This window comes from Syngnathus acus, chromosome 11 (assembly GCF_901709675.1).
Source record: "Syngnathus acus chromosome 11, fSynAcu1.2, whole genome shotgun sequence".
In the NCBI taxonomy this organism is placed as follows: Eukaryota; Metazoa; Chordata; class Actinopteri; order Syngnathiformes; family Syngnathidae; genus Syngnathus; species Syngnathus acus.
The window spans coordinates 8,024,299-8,049,724 of record NC_051096.1 but is presented as its reverse complement, the minus strand read 5'-3'; the positions used below and the strand labels follow the sequence as shown (position 1 = coordinate 8,049,724).

General features: G+C 43.4%; 1 protein-coding gene across 3 annotated transcripts in view; it reads left to right on the top strand.

The window, feature by feature from the left end:
* rbms3 (RNA binding motif, single stranded interacting protein) overlaps nucleotides 1-25,426 on the top strand; it is a 122,719-nt gene that overhangs the window by 89,406 nt on the left and 7,887 nt on the right. For all 3 annotated transcript variants that reach the window (XM_037264594.1, XM_037264595.1, XM_037264593.1), the window contains exons 7-10: nucleotides 11,035-11,141; nucleotides 13,779-13,822; nucleotides 14,708-14,804; nucleotides 18,441-18,491. In XM_037264594.1, the coding sequence (XP_037120489.1) occupies nucleotides 11,035-11,141; nucleotides 13,779-13,822; nucleotides 14,708-14,804; nucleotides 18,441-18,491 (299 nt within the window). The remainder of the gene's footprint in view (nucleotides 1-11,034; nucleotides 11,142-13,778; nucleotides 13,823-14,707; nucleotides 14,805-18,440; nucleotides 18,492-25,426) is intronic.

Genomic DNA, 25,426 nt, shown 5'->3' with positions numbered 1-25,426 from the left:
TCAGTGTGCGAGGATGCAGAGGGCAGTGAGATAAATCAAGCTGCTTCCTCCCCAAAAATAGCGTGCAAACCTCCATTAGAACGGGACACAGGCGGTGTGGGAACAAGCAGAGGTCACGCTAGTCAGCCGAGTTATTTCCGTCGCATCAACAGACCTGCAGGAACGGACAGCCATTCATTCATCCGACACTCTGCCAGCAGGGTAGGAGGCAAACACTCGCACACACACACAGAAAGGTGTGTATGAACCAAACCATGAGGCGAGGAAGTTTCACATATGAGGACGGAAATGACACCTGCTTTGTCAACGTTTTGTTTTCTTCTCACCTAAGGCTATTTTTGTCCTTTTCTCTCTCCACTCTCTCAGCACAGCTGCAGGTCTACTTGCATTAAATCTAGTATAGCGTGGCTAAATAATTGGTGTTTCTCAAAACACTGTTGTGCACTTTTATCAGATTAGAAATGGCAAACTATGACTACAATAAGAAGCAAAAAAGGCAATATATCTGATACAGCTTGAGCATAATATAAGCATGGAGGACGAGTTGAAGCACGTCTGTGGCCGATAGCATGGCGTTAATTCTTTGTCGTGGGCGGTGCAAATTTGCGACGTAGGTTCGACCGATATTGATCATTTGGTAGGTTGGGGGATCTGACAGTGGGCGGGCTGCGCCACTGTGGGGGCTTTTACGGCCGACTTTGCTCACTGCTAATTAAAGCGCTTCCTGTCATTCCCTTTAAATATGGCCGGCTCACTATTTAGCAGAGCAACATGGCACCGTTCTCTGTGCACACGAAGACGATGCATAATGACGAGTTTTTACTGTTCTTTACGGCTGGAGTAATATCAGAGCAGTCCACCGGTTTTAGAGGATAAATCTTCAGTATGTTATTGCTAAGTAGCATCGTGGAGTCTGCGGTATCATTTCCCTTGTTTTTGCTCAGCTGGTGGAGGCTGCTGTTGTATAAAGCATACGCGGCTCTCGTTATCATCAAAGCTCCTCATCCATCCATCCATCCATCCATCCATCCCTGATGTAGATGGCGTTGCAAAAAGGCGAGAAAATCTAAAAATCCCAGCAGCAGAAGAAAAATATTTGTCCCTTGCTACTTGCTTTGTAGCGCTTTCACACACACCCACACATCAATAGTCCATTAGAAGTGTGTTGCTTTCATTACCTCCGGTTTGGCCCTAAGACAGCCTTCAGAGTGAAGTACAGCAGAGCAGAGCTGGCCCAGTTTGCAGCATATAGCCGGAGAAGTCTGGTAATTGCCACTACTCTGTTCTCTCGCCTGTGCGCCAGCCAGGTGCAAAGTATGAATCTGACTACAACTGTCCGTCCCCAATCAGGCACCAGCTAAGGGCGCAAAGCCAAGTCAAAATATATTTGCTACACAATATTCATTTATCTTGTGATTTTCTTCAGTTATGTCAGTTTTGGAAAACAAAGTCAGTCACAAAATAATACATAGGTTGACATATTGGACGGTCTTTGGCAGCAATATTGCTTGGGCGGGATGCCAAGTAAGCATGACTCTATGCTAGTAGAATTGTTCAATTGAAATGTCTCGCCAGTGATATTCAACACTTGGCGGTGCCCTAATTACATTTGACTCTTCTCTTCCCCAAACACGCCGTTTTGATTTGAGAGCCAATATGTTACGCCGTTCAACAGAGCCTGTCCTGATCCTGTTAGGCATGCACAAACAGATTTAAGACCAACATGGAGCCAGTCATATCTTTTTAGCCACAGACATAATCTAGCCGCAGATTCATCCAGATCAATTTTTCAGGATGTCTTATTTGTTGAGTGAGCTGCCGGCTCTGGGTAGGAGGGGCTGAGGAGCCATGTCGTCAGGGTGTATCCAATTTCATGCTGCAAAGTAAATGGCCTTGGAGATCAAGGATTATACAGCAGATTTCCAAGTCGAGCTGCTATTGATTCACGCTGCCCCTGGTGAACTCCTCATTGTAGCTTCTTCATGTAAGCTTTGAAATGCCACCCCACCGCCTCGCATGTCTCCACCCACCCCACTTGAAAGCCGCAGCGCCACGGTAAATGACCCTTTTGTCCTTCTTGGTGTCAACCATTCAAACATTTGACCCATACAATTGGTCATCAGCCAGCAGAAGCAATATTCATTTGATCACTTTTTGATGTTCTGTAGTAGCCCAGTCGAATTCTTGGCACCCCTCTGTGCTTGCTTGCATGCATTCTCTCCTTCTCCCTTTCCAGTCTCAGGCAGCAAATTAGTTTGTGTCCTGTTATTCAGCCATCTGTTCTTCAACGTCTGACCGTGACCTTGGATGGACTTTCTATGTTCTTACATGGGAACTCAAACGCGACTGTATAGGGTCCAAAAAGTGGATGGAAGGATGGATATTTCAGATTAAAACTGCCAACTGCTGGTCACATCAAACGTAACTCTGAGGTAATCCCTTCCTACCTACCTACCTACCTTCTATTTACAGTTGAGTTGATTTTTTTTCAATCACCAATTCCCCCACACAAAATCGGGAACAAAACACTGGATAAAAGGGATTCCGGCGAGTGTTGAGATCTAGTAAGGGGAAATTGGCGCATAATTGAGTAAAATCAACCGTGGGGAGTGTTAGATATTTGCTGGAAAGGAGAAAGCATGTCCAAATCCTCACTGTTCCCACAGCCATTACAAACAAGAGTGGATTAGCCAAGAGACCCCTGCTGAGACGGCGAATGGGAAAGATGAGAGGAGACCGTTCCTCTTCAGCATTATCTAAATAACAGGCCGGGGAATTCAATAAGTACCGGCCTCATCAGACCTCATCAGCTCCCCCAATTAGGCTGCTCGTCGCCGCGGCTGCTGGGTCGGTTGCCGTTGGTGACAGATGAGAGCCCATTCCACCGTGTGCTCACCATCGCATTCGGATGTGGGAGTGTACGATTATGAAAGCGAAGCCCGCTTTCACAATTCCCGGGCTTCATTCCCTTCAACTTTGCAGGAAGATGCAGAAGCTACGCTTGGGCTCGGGGTTTGGGAAGCTACGCGAGATATCGATGTTGCCCTCCCGCATTAGCGCTCAGTGTTTTCCCAAGGGTCAGGACACGTGGAGAACATGGCTCTCCCATATTGATTACCATCCATTAATGCCGGCTGAGAAAAACAAAGCCTTCCATTACGTCTGAGAAATTCAGGCAGACTCCAAATAAGCTTTTCTATCTGCGAAACCTGCCCTGATTTGTATTTTTATTGTGATGCGTGGCTGCTAAAGCTGATGAATAAATAAATGCTACTGAAATCTTGGAATGGAAATGGACAGCCCCGTATGTTTGAGTTGTTTTAATATAGTCAAACGAATAACAGGAGTATAAAAGGAGACAATGTGAGATTTTGCCCTAATCTCCCGCATGAATATGTTACGATGGTCTTTAAATTGAAATCCAGAAAGTAGAAACCGTGTCACAGTTTGCTTTTAGCCGCAGGTGCTTCTAATCAACAGGCAAAACTCGTGCTATTGTGGAATTAAGATGGCCGACTTGGCATCATGTTTCCTAAGACTGACGTGCAAATATGGGATGCCGGTGTAATCATCTGGTGATGAATGTCTGACACGAGAGCTATGTGGATTTTGGAAAGTGAGCTTGGTGTCAAGTGTTTTTGTTTTTTTTAGAACAAAGAGAATACCTCAAAATGAATAAATGATTACTCTTGAGGATTTCTAATGCACTGTTTGAAGTTGAGAAGCACATCTTCTATCTGACAAAAGGAGGACAAAGTGGATGCTTTCCAACTTCTTGACACCTCATGACGTTATTCCCACCTCCTTGTTTCTCTGTTGATGATCCCCACTCTTTTTGTCATTTAAGCGTGGAACCTCCAAGTTTGAACACAATGTGTTCTAGAACACGCCTCTATTTGTTCAGATTTGGAACTATTTTTTCCTTACTCGCTCAATACACTTCATAAATAAAATGCTGTTTGAGGCTATGTTTACACTCAGTTCCCTGCGGGCACGGAGGCTAACATTTCAGGCCACTCTGGATAAAACAGGAAAGTCATGAGAGACCGCTCGGGATGCGATGGGCCAACATGACAAGCTGTGATTACTGTGTGTGCCCGGACCTTTGCTTAAATTGTCAAAACATCTGCCACGCCAGTCACGGCGTGGATAAGAAACCTTGTCGGCATTTGCGGACATAACTCAAGCTGACAGTACGTAATAGGGTGGAACACACTTTCGAGATGGGACAGGGAGTATATGTATTCTTCGAAAGCTAAGCCACATGTTTAATTTACTGATAATGCCTGCCGTGGCATACCCAACGCTTTACGTCAAATGTATGAATGGGAGAGGGCCGTGCTCTCTCGACTCTTTTGCATGTTTTCGAACAAAAGATGGATTGATGAATTGCTTTTTGACAGGAAACTAGTATGATCAAAGACTAATGAGTGGTCGTGTAGCTTTGGCAGCAAGGCGGCTTTCTGTGCAGCAATGCAATTTATTACAAGAATTACATATTGACCGGGTGCGCCAAAATCTTTTCGTCATGGCAAAAATTCATTTGTGGTGGGCCCGTCGCAGATGAATGTGAAACATTGCACCTGAAATGCTTGATCAAATGATGTCATTGATCAGCGACAAATGAAAGACACATCAAATGTGCATGAAATGCAAAATATTGATATGATCCAGATCCGAGAAGTCTGTGTAAAGGTTCATTTTGTTTCCCCTTCTGTAGCTTCTCTCAACTGGTGGATTTTAGCGCCATTTTAATGACGGGCTCTGCAACTCTCCACTGCCAGCTGGGACAGTGTGAGTGCAGCCAAGCAAATCTTCTCTTGCGGCTTGTCACAAAGTCACCTGATCCCCAATCAGCCACGCCGCAACTCTATCGATCCCCGATCCTTCTAATAAAGGGGTGACCTGTGCGCACACTTCCAGAATGTTCCCGTTTTAATATTCAGCTTTCCGTCTCCGTAAATCAACGACACGGTCGGTATTGACCGTCAATCAGCAGTATCATAATTGATCCGACTGCTTGTGCGGCTTCAGCCCGCACTGGTGTCCGACTCTGGTGTATTGATCACCTCTGGATTTTGTTTTGAGGGATCTTTATTGGAAATTCATTTATCAGACTGTAATTTCATTTTCTTGACTGTCTATATCATTCTTACTGGACGCACAATGGAAGGAAACGGAGTTATCCCACAGGGCCTTTCTGATTTTTTGAATCCACCATTCTGCTGCTTCTTCCATTCATTTTTCCAGCATATTTCCTGCCTGTTGAGCTGTCATAATCAATTTACAGGCAGTGGTAGCCTAAAGGTTAAGGTTAAGTGAAAAGTCGTTTTAAATCCCTGGACCAGCACTGATCATAAATGGGAAGCACGGTACCATTTAGATAGGCCCCTAAAATCCAATGTTTCGTTTGATTTCCTCTTCGGCCAACAATAGTGGGCTGTTTGAAATGCACCTTGGGTGTGAATTTGCGTAACTCTTTAAAGGTCAAGCAGCGGTGCCCCGAAAATAGCACGGATGACGGCCAAAAGCTTGTCTTTAAATACACCCATGGAGCCGACCGATCAGCTTCCTTATCCTGGACCTCATTGTCTCATCAAAAGGCCTTATCCCGCTTTGCTTTCTTGCCTGCCGAGATTTGAACCCTGACCCTCAAAACAGACATGTTGGATCGAAATACAGAAAAGGAATCAGTCTCGGTGGAGGGAGGTCTTCTGCCTTTTAAGTGTCAAGCTCATTTTTATGGTTTACCTGCAACAATGCCATCAATAATCTGATAAATGTTTACTGTGGGTCAGGTGCATGGGCAGTTCCACTGAATTACAATCTGTCCGATTCATCTGTGTAGATGGGAGGTTTCGCAGGTCACCGGAGGTGTCGGCAGTGTTATAATACTGGGCTAACAGGGACAGGGTTAGTTTCAGCGTCAGCCCACACAGGCAGTGACACAGACGGGAGAGAAGCCCACAGGCGGAGTCTGTTCACCACAGCTAAAAGTGTCTGAGAACCAAAAAATAGTGCAGTTTCTACTTAAAGGAGCAAAGAGAAACAAGACCAGTAGCGTGAGATTTTTTGAAAGTGTTATGGCATCATTTCAAATGAAATTGTGTACTTTTTAGGGGAACTTGACACTTATGTGTGTGTAAGAGAAGCCAAGATTTTTTTCCCCATAACTGCTGTTAAGAAATATTAAAATGCATTAGTGTGACACCTTTCAAGGAGTAATCCCGGGTTTACTGGCAAAGCTCCACCAGATTCATGTTTAAATGCTGGATGTGAATTGTGTTGTTGTTGTTGTCTTTAACCGGGATGTTATTTTGTCTCCACTACACCAATAGTGTTTTCATTCTCATAGTATGCTAATGTTGAGCCAAGTACATTGTGGTCACATGTAATTGCCGCACTGGCCAGCTGTGTCATTTTACTGGAAACAAGATGTTAGTGTTATGGGCCACCGTGTGTGGCGCTAGCCATAAGTTATGCCCCCTTTTAAAAAGAGCAACTGACAACAGAAAACCATCAAACTACACCAAACTGCTCTGTTTAATGAAATGGCGTTGGCACATTCTGCTCGAAATGTTCATTTGTGCATCAAATTTTCCGGATTGGTGGCCATGAACATTCACATAACTCTTGTTTGTGTGTAATCGCCATGGGAGTGTGACATGCTGAATGTGCAAAAATCCAGTTGACCACACATGGAACAGATAGTCACCAAGTATTTTTTTTTTTTTTTAAATATATATATACTATATGGCTCTGGACGGACAGATGCAATTGTGGGAGACAGAAAAGAGACTTCAGTATAGATGGATTAGCACGTCAGCGGTAACCTACATCACATCACTCTTCAAGGGTTGCAACAGTTCATCGATCAGGCCTCTGCCACCCACGTTCACGGCTCTTCCCTGGCTCTAATCCATAATATCATCTCAGGCTTGGAGTGCTTGGTGTGCTGTAGGGGCCCTCTATGGGAAATGTGGAGTAATGGCAGATCAATAGACTCTGTATGCCGCCCGTCGTTTTGTCCTCATTAGGGTGAGCTCGAGCCTAGCACGGCGAGAAGTACGCATTTGATTGGTCGGCAGGCGGCAGCGTAGACACAAACGACACTTCTATTCGAGAAAACCCAACATGGGATTTGAACCAAGATCTTTCCGCTGCGAGGCAGACCACTACTCCGATGTATTCTCAGCATCTCTCGTTTGTTGCACATTGTTTTGCCATGCTCTCCTCTCAGCGCCGCATTCCATTTATCAGGCCTTGTCACCGAGTCACGTGCGTGCGCGCGCGCCATCCCCGTCAGCAAAACCTCTTGCGGACTCTTTTAATTTCCATGCTGAAGGATGCGAGGACAGTGCGGCCCTTGTGAGCAGTATCGACTGTGATCTGTCAGAGGTGCACCTTTAGGGCTCCGGCTGTTGTCTTCCTTCCTTTCTTCCTTCCCTACTTGGGAACTGTTCTGTCCTTTTAAACAGATAACGGCATTTTTACATTGCGACAGAATGATGGCAGCGGTTTTTGAATTTTTTTTCCATTTGTTATGCTATATTAAGACACCTTAGGATGAGAATGTCCGAATTGAGTGAACTTAGGATGTGTTCATCCTATGCGTAGAGAAATGTAAATATGTCACTCTCCAAGCAACTGGAAACAATTTCATGTTTGTCTTTACGAGGGCGCTTGATGTTTGCTCGAAGTGGGACAGCAGCTGCTGTGTTAGTCAGAAGAGCGAGTATACCACGTTCTGTGCTGTACAATCCCGCCTCTGTCTCTAAAGCAGAAAGTCATGTTTTTTTTTCTTCCCCCCCTCCCTTTGTTCATTGCAGCAATCTAAAAATGCAGAAAATATTGCCACAGAAGCGGATGTCTAAATAAACAGGTCGTAATTCTTCGGAGCAAGCCCATGTGTTTCATCTTGTTCTGTCTTAGAGAACAATGCTGTCTGCGCAGTAATTTGCCATTCAAACAGTGGACTTGGCATGGTTGCCATGTGCAATTTATTAATCTGGCTCCGGGGCACTAACGATTGTGCTTCTCCAACACTGCCAGGCAGGAAATGCTGCCGCTGCTATTTCAAGCTATTTCAATTTAATTGTGATTTTTTTTTTTTTAATGAATCATGTTGACTATTTGCCGTCCGAGTGGTTTAGTATATTGATTCTGTAAGGGATATTGGCTGTAATAAAAACACATTAGACACTTAGCAAGCGTACCGTCGTTTTGCAGTTTATTGTTAGCGGTTTGGTGCCGTGTTAGTTTTCGTTTAAAAGGCCGCCGTGCGTGACCGCTCTGGTGGAAGCTACTTGCTTGATTAGAAGCTATTTCTCGAAATGTGTTGTTTCTCCTTTGGTCTTCGATTGTCTTCCTGTCTGCCCGCCCGTCTCACTCGCCCTCCCTCCCTCCCTCTCCCTCCTTCTTTCCCATAAATACTGCCTTCCCAATGTGGGCAGACAGGTCAAGCTGGCTGATGGGAATCAGACAGTTGTTGATCCAATTAGAGATACCCCGGAGCAGCGTCAGAGAACATCTGAATTCCAATAAAACAATGTCTTCTCCGTTCTTCCTTATCCTTGTGCTCTCCAACACATCCTCGCAATAAAAACGGCTCAAGATGTCCAAGCGGCTGGCTTCTCGGAGATGCTTAACTGGTATCAATTTGAGCCAAGGACCGCTAGACACCGTTAACGGAACATTTCACCGAGCTAAATTGTTTGTTTTTAACGACAGCTTTTTACTTAAGTGCCTCGTAGAACTTATGTGAGCAAATTGGAGAAGTCAAGTAATACCTGGATTTCCTCCGCTTGAAAATGAATCGAGTAATCAAGTGCATTGCTTATTGAAAAATAACCTTCAAAAATGATTGAAATCGATTTTTAAAAAGTCTTCTGCTTTCGTTAGAAAAAAAACAGCGCTAATAAGTGAAATTTGCAAAGTTTTCATTTCAAAGACTAATCTTTAGTACATCCGCACGTATTTATTGGCGCAATTTACTGTGAGCTAAAGTGTCTGCTAATGAGCAAAAATCCATTGCTGTATCTTCAGTATTGAACCATGTGTTGTTTTGCATGGCTTCATCTCAGCACACACACATCTGCATGTGTTATCAACTTGAAAAGTGTTTTTTTTTCTCTTTCTCTCCTCTTGACAACCTTGTTAGTGGATGTTGTTGACATTTTTGCAGATTGATTCTTAGCTCAACCTTTTAAACAGCCACAATGCACGTGTGAAATACATTACATGGACAAAGGTAATGAGACATGCCTCTTAATCAATTCCTCAATTAATCAGGGGTTAGACAAACCATCTCAGATCTTCCCGAATCCTAATTATTGACTCTAACAAGACATTTAGGAAGATTATATGTCCAACTTTGTGAGTGTTGCCTTACTACGAAGCTTCACTTCACCTGCTTGATCAAACTTGATCAGGGTTAACCAATTGAAATCAATGGCTTGCAGCAGTTCAATACAGTCTGCACTAGCTGAAATGACGTCAGAAAAATTGAATTCATCCACAAATCACGTGAGCTCATTAATGCCCAAATCATTTCATTAAGCTGCACCAGTCCCTTGTCATATGCTCTCATGGCTTTTATTGGTGATTTATTGTCCTCAATTTATTCGGCATCATTTTTATTTTTATTTTTTTTGCTTCAGAAATATGATACGTTATGACTATCAAGGCCTCGTAACATCTGCGAGTGGAGATGAAAGCGTCAGCAGTTCTTTTTGTTGGTGTCATCTGCGGCACAAGCACAATAAAACGTCTCCTGGCAGCCGTGTCACCTGGCCGGCCTGCCGGCAGCCGGCCGGCCGGCCGCGTTGTCACGAGTCGCCAGGCTCGTAATGCGAATGTGATGACAGGAGAGCTGTCAGGTCCCTTACAGGCCAACAGGTGCACCGCAGGACTGTTTGGATAAGATCACTGACTCAATGTGTGCTGGCCTGGAGCTCAGGTGCTCCCATGTAGTGGTCTAAATCATCCAGTAAAAGAGATGCAGCTAAAACTGAAGTATTGCAGTATTTTAGATAGTCTTGACAAAATGTTTATGATTGTGCTTGTGGTTTGCAGTTGTATACAATTTTACTGCGTCATAGGTGTGTTTTTATAACTCAACTGAGGAAGAGAAAATTTGAAAAACAATCTAATACTATACTGTATTTTTTATAATGCATAAAAAAAGGCTATTTAAGGATATTTATTTACTCAACATTTTAATATCGATTTAATATGTTACGCATATCATTCCAAAGCTGAAAAAAAAAAAGATATATATATACCATAATTGAAAGAGTAATGATTTAATCCTTCATTTGGGAAAACTGGGTGAATTGAATTTCTAAAAAGATATATTGCACTTAATCATTTAAAAAGGTTCGACAGAAACGTTTGCTTTGCTCGTGTGTTCTTTATTTACACAACATATGGAAGGCCCTTTAGGCTGCAGATACAATGAGCAATTGTGATGAATCATGACCATTTCTAATCACTGTGCAAATCATTTGTTTTGTTTCATGCCGAGTAATTGTACAGGGTAGATGGAAACATTGTTGTTGTTTTTTTAATCACGTAACATGCTCATTTCACATTAATGACACAGTCCAGTCAGATGATTGCTATGATGGCTTCTCAGCGAGGGAGGAAGAAAAGGCATAACATTTCAAATAAAAGACACCGTGGCTGTTTAAGTAAAACACAATGGGATTAGAGCAAACAGGAACGCCTTGTCGAAATAAGCTTCCACTGACAGATCGGTCCCACATAACCATCTCAGAGGTATTTACAGGAGCGATTACTATATTATTTCAACAATAGCCGCCAATGCGCTTTCATGCGCTGCCAGCCAGCTTGGGATGGGCTCGGCTGAGCCTGCCAACATCAGCCATCTGGGAATTTTGCCTGAGAGCTCCATGCAAGGCCAGAGAGGAGGAGGAAGAGATTTGGAGTGCAGTTCAAAGGGCCACACTGGGGTCACAGGATGTGGCGGTCCTCTCTAACGCGCCTTTGTCCTCTCTCTTTGTGCTTCTGCAGCTCCCACCGAGCCGTTGCTGTGTAAATTTGCCGACGGAGGCCAAAAGAAGCGGCAGAGTCAGAGCAAGTACCCTCAGAATGGGAGGCCATGGCACAGAGAAGGCGAGGTGAGTGTCACAGAAGCGGTTTTTGACACTTGCGATGAAACAGCAAGGTGGGGACTTGGGGAGATGATTTCTCCTTTTCTCCAGCACGCTCTTTGAATGTGTGTGTGTGCGCGTGTCTATCCATCACATGCTTAGCAGCCCTCTAACACCTATAAACCGCTGAAGCGTGTTTAACGTAAATCACATCGCTCACAGCCCAAAGCTTCCGGGTCTATACATTGACAGGGTCAGGCCCGAGTGTGGACTCGTCCAGGCGGTGTGCAATCAGGCGGTGTGCAATCAGACACCCAGCAGTGGCCAAATGGGAAGAAAAATAACCCCGCTGTCATTTTTCTGTATTTATCCCCCACCCTTTCTGTCATCCGTGAGATGAAAACAGCTTCTTACTGTCTGACCCCAGTTTATTTGCTACAGATTTGTTCTGCCACATATAATTTACCCCCCCCCCCCCAAAAAAAAAACAAAGCTGACAGTGGATGTCTTTGTGTAAAATGCTTACACCTCAAAAAAAGGACAACGTGATCAATTTGTGGTTTTGCAAAGCTTTCCATTAGTTGACTCAGGATTCTTATGCACTGGCAGAGCTAGAGGGGGGGCAGCGGGGGCACTGCCCCTAAGGTGCAAGGCCCCTAAGGTGCAAGGCCAGATTGTTTATAATTTTCAAAAAAAATGTTTGGGTTTTTTGGGAGATTTTTATACGATTGGCCCCCAAGATAAAAATCCACTTTATGACCACAATGATCAGGATTTTGCTTTTATCACAATCTTACTCCAAACTTTCCCATCAGGCTACTATTTCAAATCAATGCTAATTTTCACAAAGTGCCACATTTCTCCGCATTTTGAGCTGACACTATTCCCAAGACTCAAACTTCTAAATTCAAATTCATTTTGAATGAATAAACTGGAGCACTTTATCCAGTTGTTCGTCATTCCTGCTTGAGGCTCCAGACCAATCTGTGTCTGCTTCTTGAGGGCTAAAGTCGGGGATAGCAGCTGCACATCAGCTCTAATTCCCGGCTTGCGCGCCACTACAGGAATGAATGGACTCAACCTCTGGCTGTGGCCTTCTCAAAGAAATGCCCATGAAACTAAATTTGTCTAGGTTAATCCTGTTCTAATTCATTCATCTCCTGTCTTCTGATTTGTTTAGAAGCTGTCCTTACTTGATTGACAATACTTAAAGTATTGCTTCACACATCCCGCCCGTCTCAGCAGTCACACAAGTGAAATAAAACATCAACCACTCCTGACTACCTTAAGAGGAATTGCATCGTTCGTATTAAATCACTTTTTTTCAACAGTTCACTTTTGAAAGTTTTGGGGGTCAAACAGCAGCATACGCAGCCTGTCATGGTTCCTCCCTCCCTCCCTCCCTCCCTTTATCCTCATTGCGGCAGCAGAGCCAGAAGCTGACTGCATCAGTAATCCCTCATTGGCCATGCTGAGTCCCTGGTCAGGAGATGCTTTGCTGTGGAATTCATCAGCACATCAAACCAAGGGCAGCACTTAGGGGAGGCTTGGTGTGCGCCAGACAGCTGCTCATGTTCTCCCACTGCTATTAGTGAGCATGTGAACACACAAGAAGCAGAAAGATACGCATGGATTGCGAATTTGCTTGTAGCTGAAGCTGGGACGCTAAATAATAATGGGCTGAATGTGATCCTTGAAGGCGTTAGATGTTGTTGACAATGGTGGTGCAAGTACTCGAAATGCATACGTAGGGTGTTCTTACCGTTTGGTCAAGATCCCTTCACTTGTGGAATTGGTCCTGGTTGGCTAATCCCTCCCCCTCGCTGCCACTATTCCCTCAACCACCATAGCTGAGTGAGTGCAAGTCACCCTCTAAAAGAAAAAGGCCAAAAGATTTGTACAGAAAGATGGGAGAAATGGTTGAGAAAAAAAACAAACAAAAAACAGAACTGGAGGAAGTCAACGTGTGCGAGTTCACGTGTGATGTGTGTGTGTTTATGTTGATGAAATGTGCCGTCCTCAGCAACCTCTGGTTAAAAAGAAATCGGATTAGCTCTCCTCTGGGAGAGAACCTTCAGGAATGCCGATGACGGATTGCGCTGTGCAGGTTTCTCAACCGGCCTCACAGAGAGCCTTGCATACACAAACACACACACACACGGTTTTGTTAGCCACCCAAGGGCATTTTATCAATTCATTCATAAAAAGTGAATTGTACATGATGGAAAAATAAATACAGTCATTCATTGAATAAATATCTATCTATATTTGAGCTATTTCAAAGACCTGTACAAACTTGCTATTTTGGTCCCACTCGGTCAGGTCTGGCAAAGATTTATGTGAAATGAATCCTGCAGCAGAATCTGCAGCAAGTCTTGCGAACTGTAGCAGCCGCTGATACGTTGCGTTGATGCTCATGCAAGTTTTTTCTTTTCTTGTGCAAAGGACCGCTTGCTTTTGACAAACATATCTTTGGTATACAGAATACAAATGATCAGAAGATAGCGTGGATGAAAGACCTCCTTATTGAAAAGACAAACGAGTAATTGACCATAATGATGAAATCATTCAGTGCAGCGCTCAGTTTCAATGGGCCTTGTTGTCATCTATTTGTGATCCATTTGTCACTTATCCTTTGTGTTTATTCTTTGTGTTCTCTTCTAGACTGGCATGGCGTTAACATATGATCCTGCTGCAATGCAGAATGGGTAAGAGTCTGACCTTGGCATCTTTTAATACACTCACGTCTTGCCAAATGGGAGCCAAATCAATACTCCTGCCATACATAAAGATTAATGTAGTGCCTCCAACTCCTTGTTTGATTAAGGTAATCGATACCAAGCTGTAATCTAAGTTTTTCTTTGAAAGGGTCAGCTAAAGAATGGCAGAGGGGCACGGAAGGAGAATGTGTTTAAATAGGTTTGCATCGTGCGTGTTCTCACTTTGTCACCCTGCCAAGATATAACGCTCTTGGATAAATGAATGTCCCAGCAACATGTTTAAATGTACCCTATCACACTTTCAACCAGAAAGAGAGCACTGAAGCTTTCTTTTTTTTTTTTACCGGCTACAAAGAGGGCGACGAAATACAGTACAGACTTCAGGTTAGGTGAATGGAGACTGTTGGACTAGAATCACAAAGTCTCAGAATCTTAGGAATGAAATAAAGCAGCATATCAGTGCCCCCCTCCCCACCCTTCTCTGAAGCTAAAGTCAAACCTTGTCTCCTTTAAATGCATGGACTTTTCTCCAAGCTTGCTCCTTAATCCAGACAGCCACAGCATGGTGCTATGTAGGCTTGGGTGTTAAAGAAAAAATCGTTCTACAATGACAAAGCTCCATTTGATGTCGGAAAAAAAGAAAAGAAATCTGTGGCAAACACCATAAGGCACTTCAAGGGACAGTGTGAAGTGTAATATAAAATATGTTTACTATATCCAGGGTTAAACTACACTGTGTGTGTTTCTACCCAGCAATACTGATTTATAATCCAGTTTGCCATCCAGTCAAGTCAAGTTTATTTGAACCTTGCAGATGATGTTTGTTTTTGTGATGCTGCACTCTTCTTAACATCCCTCTTTGACTCTTGTCAGGTTCTACTCCTCGCCTTACAGCATCGCCACCAACCGCATGATCGCACAGACCTCCATCACGCCCTTCATCGCTGCTTCGCCCGTTTCCACATATCAGGTGGGCCTTAATACACTGCATTATGGAAAATGGCCGCAGAGTGTATGTATGTGAAATTGCCGGGGCTTTATTTGTCTGTGGAGATAGAAAAGGGAAAAGGGGACAGGTTGCAAAACAGCGTGCGTTCTCTGATCATTTCTTTGCCTGCTCCAGCTGTGCACAATGACATCTGTTTCATAGGCGGAAAGCACAACAGGCGGCGAAACAAAAAAAGGAGAGAAAAGGAAGAAAATCACCGATCAAGTAGCATGGAAAAACAAACTCTCCTCCCATCTCGTTGCGTGACCTCTTCCGCAGTCTCTAAGTTAATACGGTGAAGGATTTATTCATTTTGTAAAGCAGTAAAATTGCTAGCACTTGCACGGTGAAGCTCCATATTCCTCATCGCTGTGATCTGTGAGGGTAATGAAACAGAACAGAACAGGATCGTGAAAATTGCCTCGCTAAGATGTCAGGAGTGTTAACAGTTTTCTGTCAGCCCACATTTCACGCAACAGCCTTAGCAAAATCTAAACATCCAGCGCCATTGCCACTATCGCTTAACATTAGTGCTGCTAGGTATGCGCAAGAATAGTGCGACAGAGAGAAGGGGATGAAGGATAGGTGGAACAACGGGGGCGACCGATGGAGAGACAGGGAAGTCAGGGGTAGCCGGCCGGTGGTTGCGGCAGTGGCGGCGGGAGCTCCAGTGCTAGAAGTCGGCGGGATGGTGTTGCTGAAGGTTGCTGCGCCCCCTCCGTCTTTGCGGCGGCGGCGGCTCACTTGATTAAAACCCGTCAAGGGTCTGCGGTAGAAGGATGGGGAGACGGGAGGGGGAGGAGAAATGTGGGCCAGTGCGCGTCTGTAATCCGCCATCGGAAGGCTTCCCAAATTGATTTATCAAAAACAATGGCCGGGCTTTTGAGGAATATTAATCCTTGCGGCGGCTCCGCCACCTAGCCAGTGATTTTGCCCTTCAGCCAGTCACGGCGGCTCCTTCATCTTCTGAAAAGCCAGACAGAAAGGAAAGACAAAGACATTTCAAGCTGCCTTATACGCACCGCACAAGATCAATGATACTCTCTAATGATTAGTTTAAGGAGTACAAAAATGTCCATTTATTCATCTGACATATATCAGTCCGTCCATCCATCCATCCATCCATCCATCCATCCATCCATCCATCCATCCATCCATCCATCCATCCATCATCCATCCATCCATCCATCAGTCCGTCTATCTATCCTCCATCCACCCACCAATCTATCTATCCATCCATCCATCCATCCATCCATCCATCCATCCATCCATCCATCCATCCATCCATCCATCCATCCATCCATCCATCCATCCATCCATCCATCCATCCATCCATCCATCCATCCGATGGCTAGTTAGGTAGCAGAGGCGTAGCCAGGAATTTTTCCAGTAGGGGCGCACGCCCACAGGAAAAAAAATCGAACATCACCCACGCCGTTCGCTGATCGCTAAAACAACATCCGGGTCCGGGAGGCAAACGGTGAATGGATAACATCGCGCACATAGAATAGCGCAAGCACATTCGCGCAAGACCGAAAGAAAAAAACGGCATGAAAATGAAGAATCGAAAAAGATCGATTTTTTTCAACCGGGGCGCAGGGAGTCCTAACCGGGGCGCCGCCCCGGCTCGCCCCGGCTTGGCTACGCCTCTGTTAGGTAGCTAGCATTCATACATATTTAAAACAAAATATGACCTGAAAGTTCAACATGAATCTTTTTACAACTTTCACGTGTTCAATAAAAGATGGTTGAAGAGTGTTCATCCATGGACACAACCTCACCTCGTACCTGATCAAATGAAACCAAATTACTCACTCACTGTAAATGTAATCATATCAAACATAAATAAATCATTGAACCCCATCACAAGAAAAGCAGACATGTCATGCTAGCACATAATCAATCCATCTTTATTTGTACATCACTTTTCATACCAGGTGGCTAGCAAAGATGAGCTCCAATCATTCCATTTTAAAAGACACGAGCCTGACCTAAATAGATGAGTCAGCTCAATATTGAATCAATTCTCGCAGTCCCCAGCCACCGCAGACTGTGAAATCCTCATCATTGTCATCAGCATTAATCTTGGAAATTACCCTTGAATAAAAACATTCTCGTCAATATCGCACCCTAGTTTATATTGGAGGGATATCGCAGGAATTAATAAATGCAGTCATTTGGGGAACAATTGTGTTTTGTGGTCTGTTCATAAGCACAGTGATGCCAGCCGTCTTGGATGCCGTAAATAGTCCATGCATTGTGTTTCCCTACAAAAAAAAATGAAGTGTCATTGCCCCTGCCGGTGACACATATGCTTTCATCTAAGTGATACAAGTGTTTTTCCTTCCAGCTTTATATCCAAGCACTTTATCAGCGACATGTTGCCACAGGCATTGTTATTTTATTTTTATACATCAATCCTTTGAACACCAAACAATACTTTATAATCTCCTCCTCACCCCTAAGCGCCTCGATTTCTGACACTAAATTTTGTTTCTTGCTGTTTTTTTTCCCCCCACTCCCTGCCACAATTTTCTGTAAGGAGCTATTACTCAACAGGGTCATTGATAAGCTTTTTCTTTTATAAGCTGCTTTTCATTGACCTCAAGTGATTGAATGTGGACACGTAGGAAGCGAATCTTGGAGTGGACATTTGCAGATCGACTATCAAAGGAAGATTGCACGGAAGTGCATAACCTGATATTTGTTCCGTCCATCCGCTTTAGATCAACGTCTAACAATTGATCTAAAGCCTTAGAGGTGTAAAAATGAATCAATTAATCGACAAGTAATTGATTAGCAAAATAATCGAGTCATTGTTTAAAGCCATTCTTTACCCTAGAGTGGTGAAAATCTTCCAAAATCCTCTCAACAATAATTATTTTGTTTGTTTTTGTTGTCTACTGCCTGACATACGTATTTTGTCAGAAATATACCAACATTTCCATTTTAAAATGAACTCTGCCTGTCTTAGGTAGAGCCGTGGAGAACAAACATTGCCTCTCTAAATCAATAGATTTGGCTTAATTTTGTTGAGCATCATGCTTGTTTAGATGCCAGTCCAAATCACGATTTTGGGTTGACTCAGAGGATTTATTGCTCTTAGAGCAGATTATTCCGTGTTTGTCTTTGTTTAATCAAATCATTTTAGCAGGATCAGTGGCCAGCCTGTGTGTTTGTCTGCTCCAAGCTGTCTAATTCTCTGCAGTGCATCTCAAAATGTGCTTGTTGCTGTCAGTGGCCATATACAGTACGCACTATATTGGTGACATTGCATGTTGTGATGCTTGGCATCTCTTTAAAACCTTATCCAGAAAAGAAGAGAATTGTTTTTTCCATCATGGAGTGTTCCCCACCTCCGAGAAAATGTGTACCATGACTTCATTTGGAATTAATGGTATTATCATAATAGAGAAAGGCTCTAATGAATGAAGTCTATGCACCAGTCACAACGTTCATAATAATGAGGTCTATTGTCTCAACCACCTGGGGTACTTTTGTGAGTCATTTCAACTTTTAAGCAATTGAATTGTTGAACTTCCAATCCCCAGACAATTTCTGAATGTCAGTTTAGGTACTTATATTGTCTCATTGTAAACTGTATGTTCTTCTCTCTAGGTCCAGAGTACATCATGGATGCCTCATCACCAATATGTTATGCAACCTACAGTAAGTTATCATCGATTCATTTGTATTCAGTAGCTGCCCACGAATGGCCACTGGGGTCAATTTAAATGAACATTCAACTTTGGGTCAATAGTGTAAGGTCATTTTGAGGTCACGCATCGCTAAGCCCCAGTGCACGAGGCAAGATTGGTAATGGTGAAGAAAATAAGACCTCAGCGGCAAAGCATTTTTAGGTTGCACCTTTTAATTGATCCTAGCGGCATAAGTGTTGTTGTTTAGCTCAATAAAGGTTTTAAATCCTTCTGCCAGAGGCTTTGCTTGGGGCTTTTTGTGTCCCCTAAAGCACATCTAGTGCACTTTGTTCTCCTCTTCTCTCAGTTCATTCATTGAATGTGAGTGGGAATCAGTAATAGCTTCACGTTTGATTCCTTAATATCCTCTTAACTCTATCACAGAAAATGATTACCATAATAGATGCCTTTGTTAAAGCGCAGTGTGGAGCAAGCAGTATTGAAGGAAATGCTCCTCAGAGGAGCTCTCCGCTCCTCAACTTCTACCTGAGTCACCCCTCTTTGACTTCCTTGATTTTAAGTACAGATGCAAACAATCACACTTCAGAGAGCCCCACTATGCCGATAAACTTTTAGCAGTGTGAACATAAACGTCGTGTGGCTCATTTTGAAGGACCTCCCTTATCAACTGCAGTCTTTTGTCCAAGCAGTGGTGCAGGATCGTTTGGTTTGTCAGTCTGCAGTGTAGATGTTCAAGGTTAGTGTTACTTACCCTGGCAATGAACAACGACGCTTCAGGATTATTTCCGCATACATTATGTAAAAAGAATACATGTCGTCAATAAAAAAAGATAAAAAATACACCGCACGCGCCGCAATTTAGACCTGTTTTTAGTTGGTCTAAATTTTAGTTTCCAGTAATGCTTAGCAGATCAGATGACATGTTTTATGAGTAAAACTCGTTTTTTGACTTTCTTTTTAAACCTGGGCATTGATTAAATGTGTCAATCGCATTTAATGTTAGCAAAGCGTCAGAGAAAATGGGTCTCTGGTCCAGCGCTAAGTCCATGAGTGCTTTCAAGCAGTCACATGATGCTGCCTGCTGTGGTCATTTACCACTCAAACCTATCCTTCTCCCTCCCACTCCTGCTGTGGGACAGTGAACATGTAATCTGGACCCAGCATGTCACCAAAGCGGCCGGCCGACCGACCGACATACTCTCAGCAGCCGCTGCCCTCCAATCCACTCTCTCTCTACCTTCAATGCGCATGAACTCCTGACTTCTTTGTCTTAACTCACTCTGTCTCCGCTGCGTCAGAGCGTCTGAGCCTGCTTGCATCATACTCTGTTTTTTTTTTGACAATTATTGTAGTCAGCAGAGAGCTACTCTTGCAAAATGTGCTTGTTTTGAAGATTGGAATACCACTTACATGACCCAGATGAGGACAGACCATCGGTGTGTCAGAATCACGTTAAGTGGCTTTTTCCTCTAACCACCATGTATCTCCAAATTTGGAAAATCCCAACAACTCTAGTCAGTGGCTTGCGTTCATGTGCACGAGACCAAAAATACAACCAAAATGATTTCTAGGTCAGGTCTCAACAGTTGCCACCCTGGGACCCATATTTGTTTGTCACTGCAAAGTAGCAAGCCATTTAATAGAAGAGAAGAACAATGAAACTACCTCTGAAAATACATGTACAGTACATTTTTAAGGGCTGTTTTATAGGTGAAGTTGACCTACAATAATATTGCATCTTTTATGTGGCTAACTTGGTACAGCGCACTGCTCTTCTGAAAAAAAAATCAAAATACTGACATGTATTTTTTTTTTTTTTTATGAGCTATCAACAACCTACCCGAAATGGGCTGCGGCCCACTTTTGGGTCCCGACCCACGTGTTGACAGTCAGTCACGAGCGATGCAGTGCAATTTATCAGCCGCTCAGCAATGAATTTAAAAAAGCCCTCCATTGATTGATTACGTCGTCATTTTTATTGTTGTGTTGATGCATGACCATATGCGTGATTCATAACATGCCAGTTATTCCCATCCAGCCTGTTTGACTGTCTGTTGTCCATCGTCCAACAATATGTCATGAGACCTCCTGAAAGCGTTGGCACATTGGCATGTTGCATCTTCGCCGGTTTTGTGCCAGCAGGAAAACAGCCATGTGTCCATATCCGTCCCCATGGCCACTCCCCCATTGTGTTTCTATGACTTCGCCGACACCAAACGGCTGCTCGGCGCTAACCCTGGCTATCGCAAAGCATCAGTGCATGATAGCTAGCAAGCTGTCTGGCTTTATGGCCCAGGCTTTACAGTATGTCTGCTCCCAGCCCCCTGAACTGTGAAAGGCCCCTTACACACAAAGCTTGCCAGCATCTCATTGAATCACAGCAAATTAGCCAAGCATTGGAGCTCACAGGGCTACTCAAAGTATTTCCTCCTGACTCTACCGGGCTGCAATGTTGAAAAGCCTTCAATACAATTGTTATACGAATATTTAGAACTTCCACTAAAGGTGTTTGTTTTCATTTAATCATAATGAATAAATTATCTCGGCCCAAATAAGCATCATTTACTTTCATTAAACGTGTCTATTAAATTAAGCTTAGCAGGTTGGTTGTTTACCCGAAGGAAGGAAAGGTAATTCATGAATTAAAAACCTTGCTAATTAGCTTCTGCTCAGGTTCTATTGTATTGTGTTAAATGTTGGTTTTTTTTTAAATAAAAATAGCACGGGGTAGATTCGGTTTAGTTCTGTTTTGCATGACGACTGGAACCATTGTTCTTTTTCAATGATGGTTTTAAATTGGCATTTTTGTTTTGACAAATACACCCACATTATACAGGCGGTAGTAACTGTAACAAGGTTCAATTCTTCATTGTACGAGTTTTGGGATCCTCCACTTGTCTCCCTTCTTGTAACGTGTTTTGTTGTTGTTGTCAGTCAGCAGAACTTGCAAGCAAAAAAAGACAAATGGAGTGCACAAAACACACATCCATAGGGCTAAATCTCCCTTGCATCCAGATCAGCAGTCACACACAAATTCTCCCACTTCCAAAGAGCAAAGCGTAGCCACGACGCCAACCAAGCGCAGCATTGCTGTCTTTCCCCATGACTTAGCCAGACCCCGGTTTTTTGTTTTTTTTCTTCCCCTTCCCTAAGAAGCGTTTGTGCTAAGAATGTGCATTTGCTGGAGTGCATCGGCCCTTACATGCCATGCCGTAGGTGAAGTATTGAATTCCTCCGCCCCGACCAGTTCTCAGTGCCAGTTAGATGCTTGCCGGGGCCTCTTGGAATCAGACCGTAACTATCTCCTCTAATCAGACGGAGAGAATCAGTGCACTGTGAGAGACCCCTCTCGGTGCTTGACATTAAAAAGACACTGCGGGTATAGAGGGAGGAACATTGTCAATCTGCTGGATTTGTCTCTTGAGGATTTGACGACTCGGCTTCTCTGTCATCGCTATTTCAAGTGCAGCTATTGCATGACTATAAATAAATAACCTCAGCGCTATAATCTTGATCATCTTGCTCATTCCGCACAAGATCTGACACAATACCAAAAAAGGGCGGCATGAGTTGGAGCCATCCGTCATTTCGTCGTTCATTTTGCACGGCTTAAGACTTATTGTGTTTCGCTCCGCCCGTTAGGCTACAAACCCCCAAAATGCGCATGGTTCAATTACCCTTCTATAAAATCACACACCATTGGCTTATTGTGTCTGAATCTGCTTTTTGTCTATATATGGAAGTTGGAGGAAACTTACATCAGAGAGTCGAAGCCCGTGGAGAAATAGATCCTCCTGCAAAGACATGACAAATAGTGTTACACGCTTCATCTTACATGCATAACACCTTGATCCTCTCACACGCACACATGACTATGCATCCATCGAAATGGCGTATTCTCCCCAGTAAGAGGGCTTTGATAATTACCTCATTACCATGAGTACTTTGGTTTGATTAATGGAATGTGTTTGAACACAAAACTATCACAGTTAAGCTATTGCTTACAACTGCAATATGTCACCGGAATTGGAATTGTAGCCAGCAGTACGTTACAATTGACAATGTTGCGCGAGAGATAAAAAGACAGAATTTGAAATTGCATTCCCTGAGATATTGCCGAATCAATGGGTGGCGACTGATCCGTCATCTCTTTCAATTTTTTTTTCATCTGTTGAGGACAAATACCTGGACGGTCGTCAAATGTCGACTTGAATCCTTTATGGGTGTTTGCCAGTTCCGTTTCTCTTATTTTTCATCTTTTTCAACACCAGTACTGTTTTCTCCCTCAAAAGTCAAAGGAAAAGCAGAACACTCATGCGAAATAAATAATCGGTTATAGAGAAGAGCTAAAAGCTATTTTCCAAAACATGATTAAAGACCCATTTCAAAATAATTGCTTCTTCATTGTCCGCGGACTGTCTTGGCCTTTTTTGAGCAGGCAGGTTCAGACTGAGCCAATGATGTCTTTTAATCTGATCAAATTAGTCATTGTAAAATGTCGGTCTGCTTCAAACGTGCTTTTTCGTCAAATCATCAAATTGAATTTACAGCGTTTTGGAAATACAGTTTGATATATGCGGAAGGTCTCGCTTGATGTCATTATTGACCCTGGCTTATTGTTACTCTTAGATGTTTTTCCACAAAAAAGACGTTGTCTCACCTTGACCAAAAGCTAAAAAATCCACCAAAGGCAAAATCCCCATAAAAGGGAATTAAAAGACTGCGACGTAATACATAGCAGACGTATCGTATACATCTCACCGTCCACAAATGATCTATTTGTCCTATTTTGGACTTTGATATTCTCCCCAGTATATTGCAGGCCACCTTCTAAGCAGTCATGAGCTATTTGATGTGAACCCTCAATTTCTCAAGTGTCAGTGGAGGTATTTGGAAATAACTCGTGTGTGTGTGTGTGTGTGTGTCTCCTACAACGTTGCTAGTCGTGGAACAGCCATTTGCTCCGAGGGGGGATTCATGCTGCGGATTAGAGTGAAAAGCCCCCCACATGCTGCTTCTTTTTTCGGGACTTACATGAATAGAAATGCGCCTGAGGGTGGATTCTCTGTCCACAGTCAGCAGACAAAGGTGGTTATGAGCGATTTTCTTTTTTTTTTAACACTGCATGAATAAAACACACAAAGGATGTGAATGTACACACACACACACACACACACACGAGTTGTTTTGGCAAATATGATGTACCTTTCAGGTAGACAACATTGTACTCTTGGCATCCAATCTGGCAAAATATTTAATAACGCTAACGCAGTTAGAGTTAAATATAATCATAAAGTACAAATTGGTTCTGAGTGACTGATGTTTGCAGACATGTGCGTGCCACCTTTACACGCACCCATCCGCCGACATCAGGCTCCGAACGGCACGCTGAAAAAGTCCTTCAGAAAAACGTGTTGAGAGAAGTCAGGCTTCTCTTTCATGTCGATTACAAGTGACGCATTGTTTGACTAAGACTCCTTGTGGTTAGGGTTGACGTTTGACTGTAACGCATTCCTCGCATGTGTTGTGAAATATTTTCGAGCTGCCTCTGCTGGTCAATTTGGAGATTGTTTTTCCTGTCTGAATAGTGGTGTCCGGTGTGAGATTCTCTGTTGCCTCAGGCGATTGAACCGAGTGTGAGGAAATGATCACCTCTAGCAAGCAGCAAGATGCCAGTAAACATTTGAAGCCATGATAGAGTAGATATGCCCAAAGCATCATGTTGGATGTGTTCACCTACAGCAAAGGAGCAGATAGATCAAAATTATTGGATGCGGGAACGCTCACCTCCAGCATTTTAGATAGTGATCAAATAGGATTGAATGCCCATGGAGAACAAGATGTATTTTTTATTAGTTCACCGACCGCTCTCACATTTTCTTGAGGTATAATTGTAGTTATTAGGAATGTTTTGCATCGATAGCTTTTTGCGTCGATTTTTTTTTTTCCATTTGCTGTCCTTTCATCGTATTTGCAAGATAATGTTAATGAGACTATAATATCATGCAGAGCTGTACTTATTTTATTGACAAATGATACTATTTATAGTCAGCGAGGAGAGTTGGGGGGCGTCGTGAAATATTCTCTTCTTCCTAGGAGGGCATGAGAGAAAATAATTGAGAAGCACTTCTCTAAGTAACATACGGTGAGTCTTTTTCACAAGGTGTAGGTAGAGCTTGTGCTCATAAATGAATCAGTCAGGCAAAACACCTGCTGCGTGTGTGACATTTATCTGCTCTATTGAGCGTGCCGTGCGGTGACAGAGTGTGCAAAGCATCTGATACTGATCAGCAATCCATCAGTCCTTGAAAACGCTTTTCACTTTTAATTGGCGCCCATTAAAAAAAACACTGCGGGTTGTAAAATGTCTTATTTACTGTACATTGTCTTGGGCGGTTGAGTGTATCAGTGCTTGTAACGGCCCAGGGCCCGCTATCGTGGTGATCAATATCATCTTAATCGTGACAGCTTTTCCTCCAGCACTCCCCGAAAGGCACACAAAAGAGAGACATCAAAATTTACCTTGGCATTCATGTCAGTCTTTAATTTTCTTTTATAGTCTGTCTGTTCAGGGACATAAAACCATACAGACACATGCACGCACGCACACAAACTGACACCCCCCACCACCACCATTTTCTCTCTCTCTCTCGCTCTCGCTCAGACAGTGCCTCTCACAAACACGGAAAATCGAAATCACAAATCGGATTAACTCTACCCTGACACGCCGGTGAATTAAGCCCTTCCGTTGCTCTCCCATCACCATTATGAAGGCATTGTCAGCGGCTGAATCGGTTACAGGTGCTACTTTCTTCCTTCCTCTCCTTCCTCCCTTCCTTTCCAGCTCTCCTCCTCTCCATCTTGACTTTCTTGTGCTGCCCATAATCATTGATGGACAAATCAAAACAAGAAGTAAATAGGAAGATGCTTTCCATTTGTTTATGG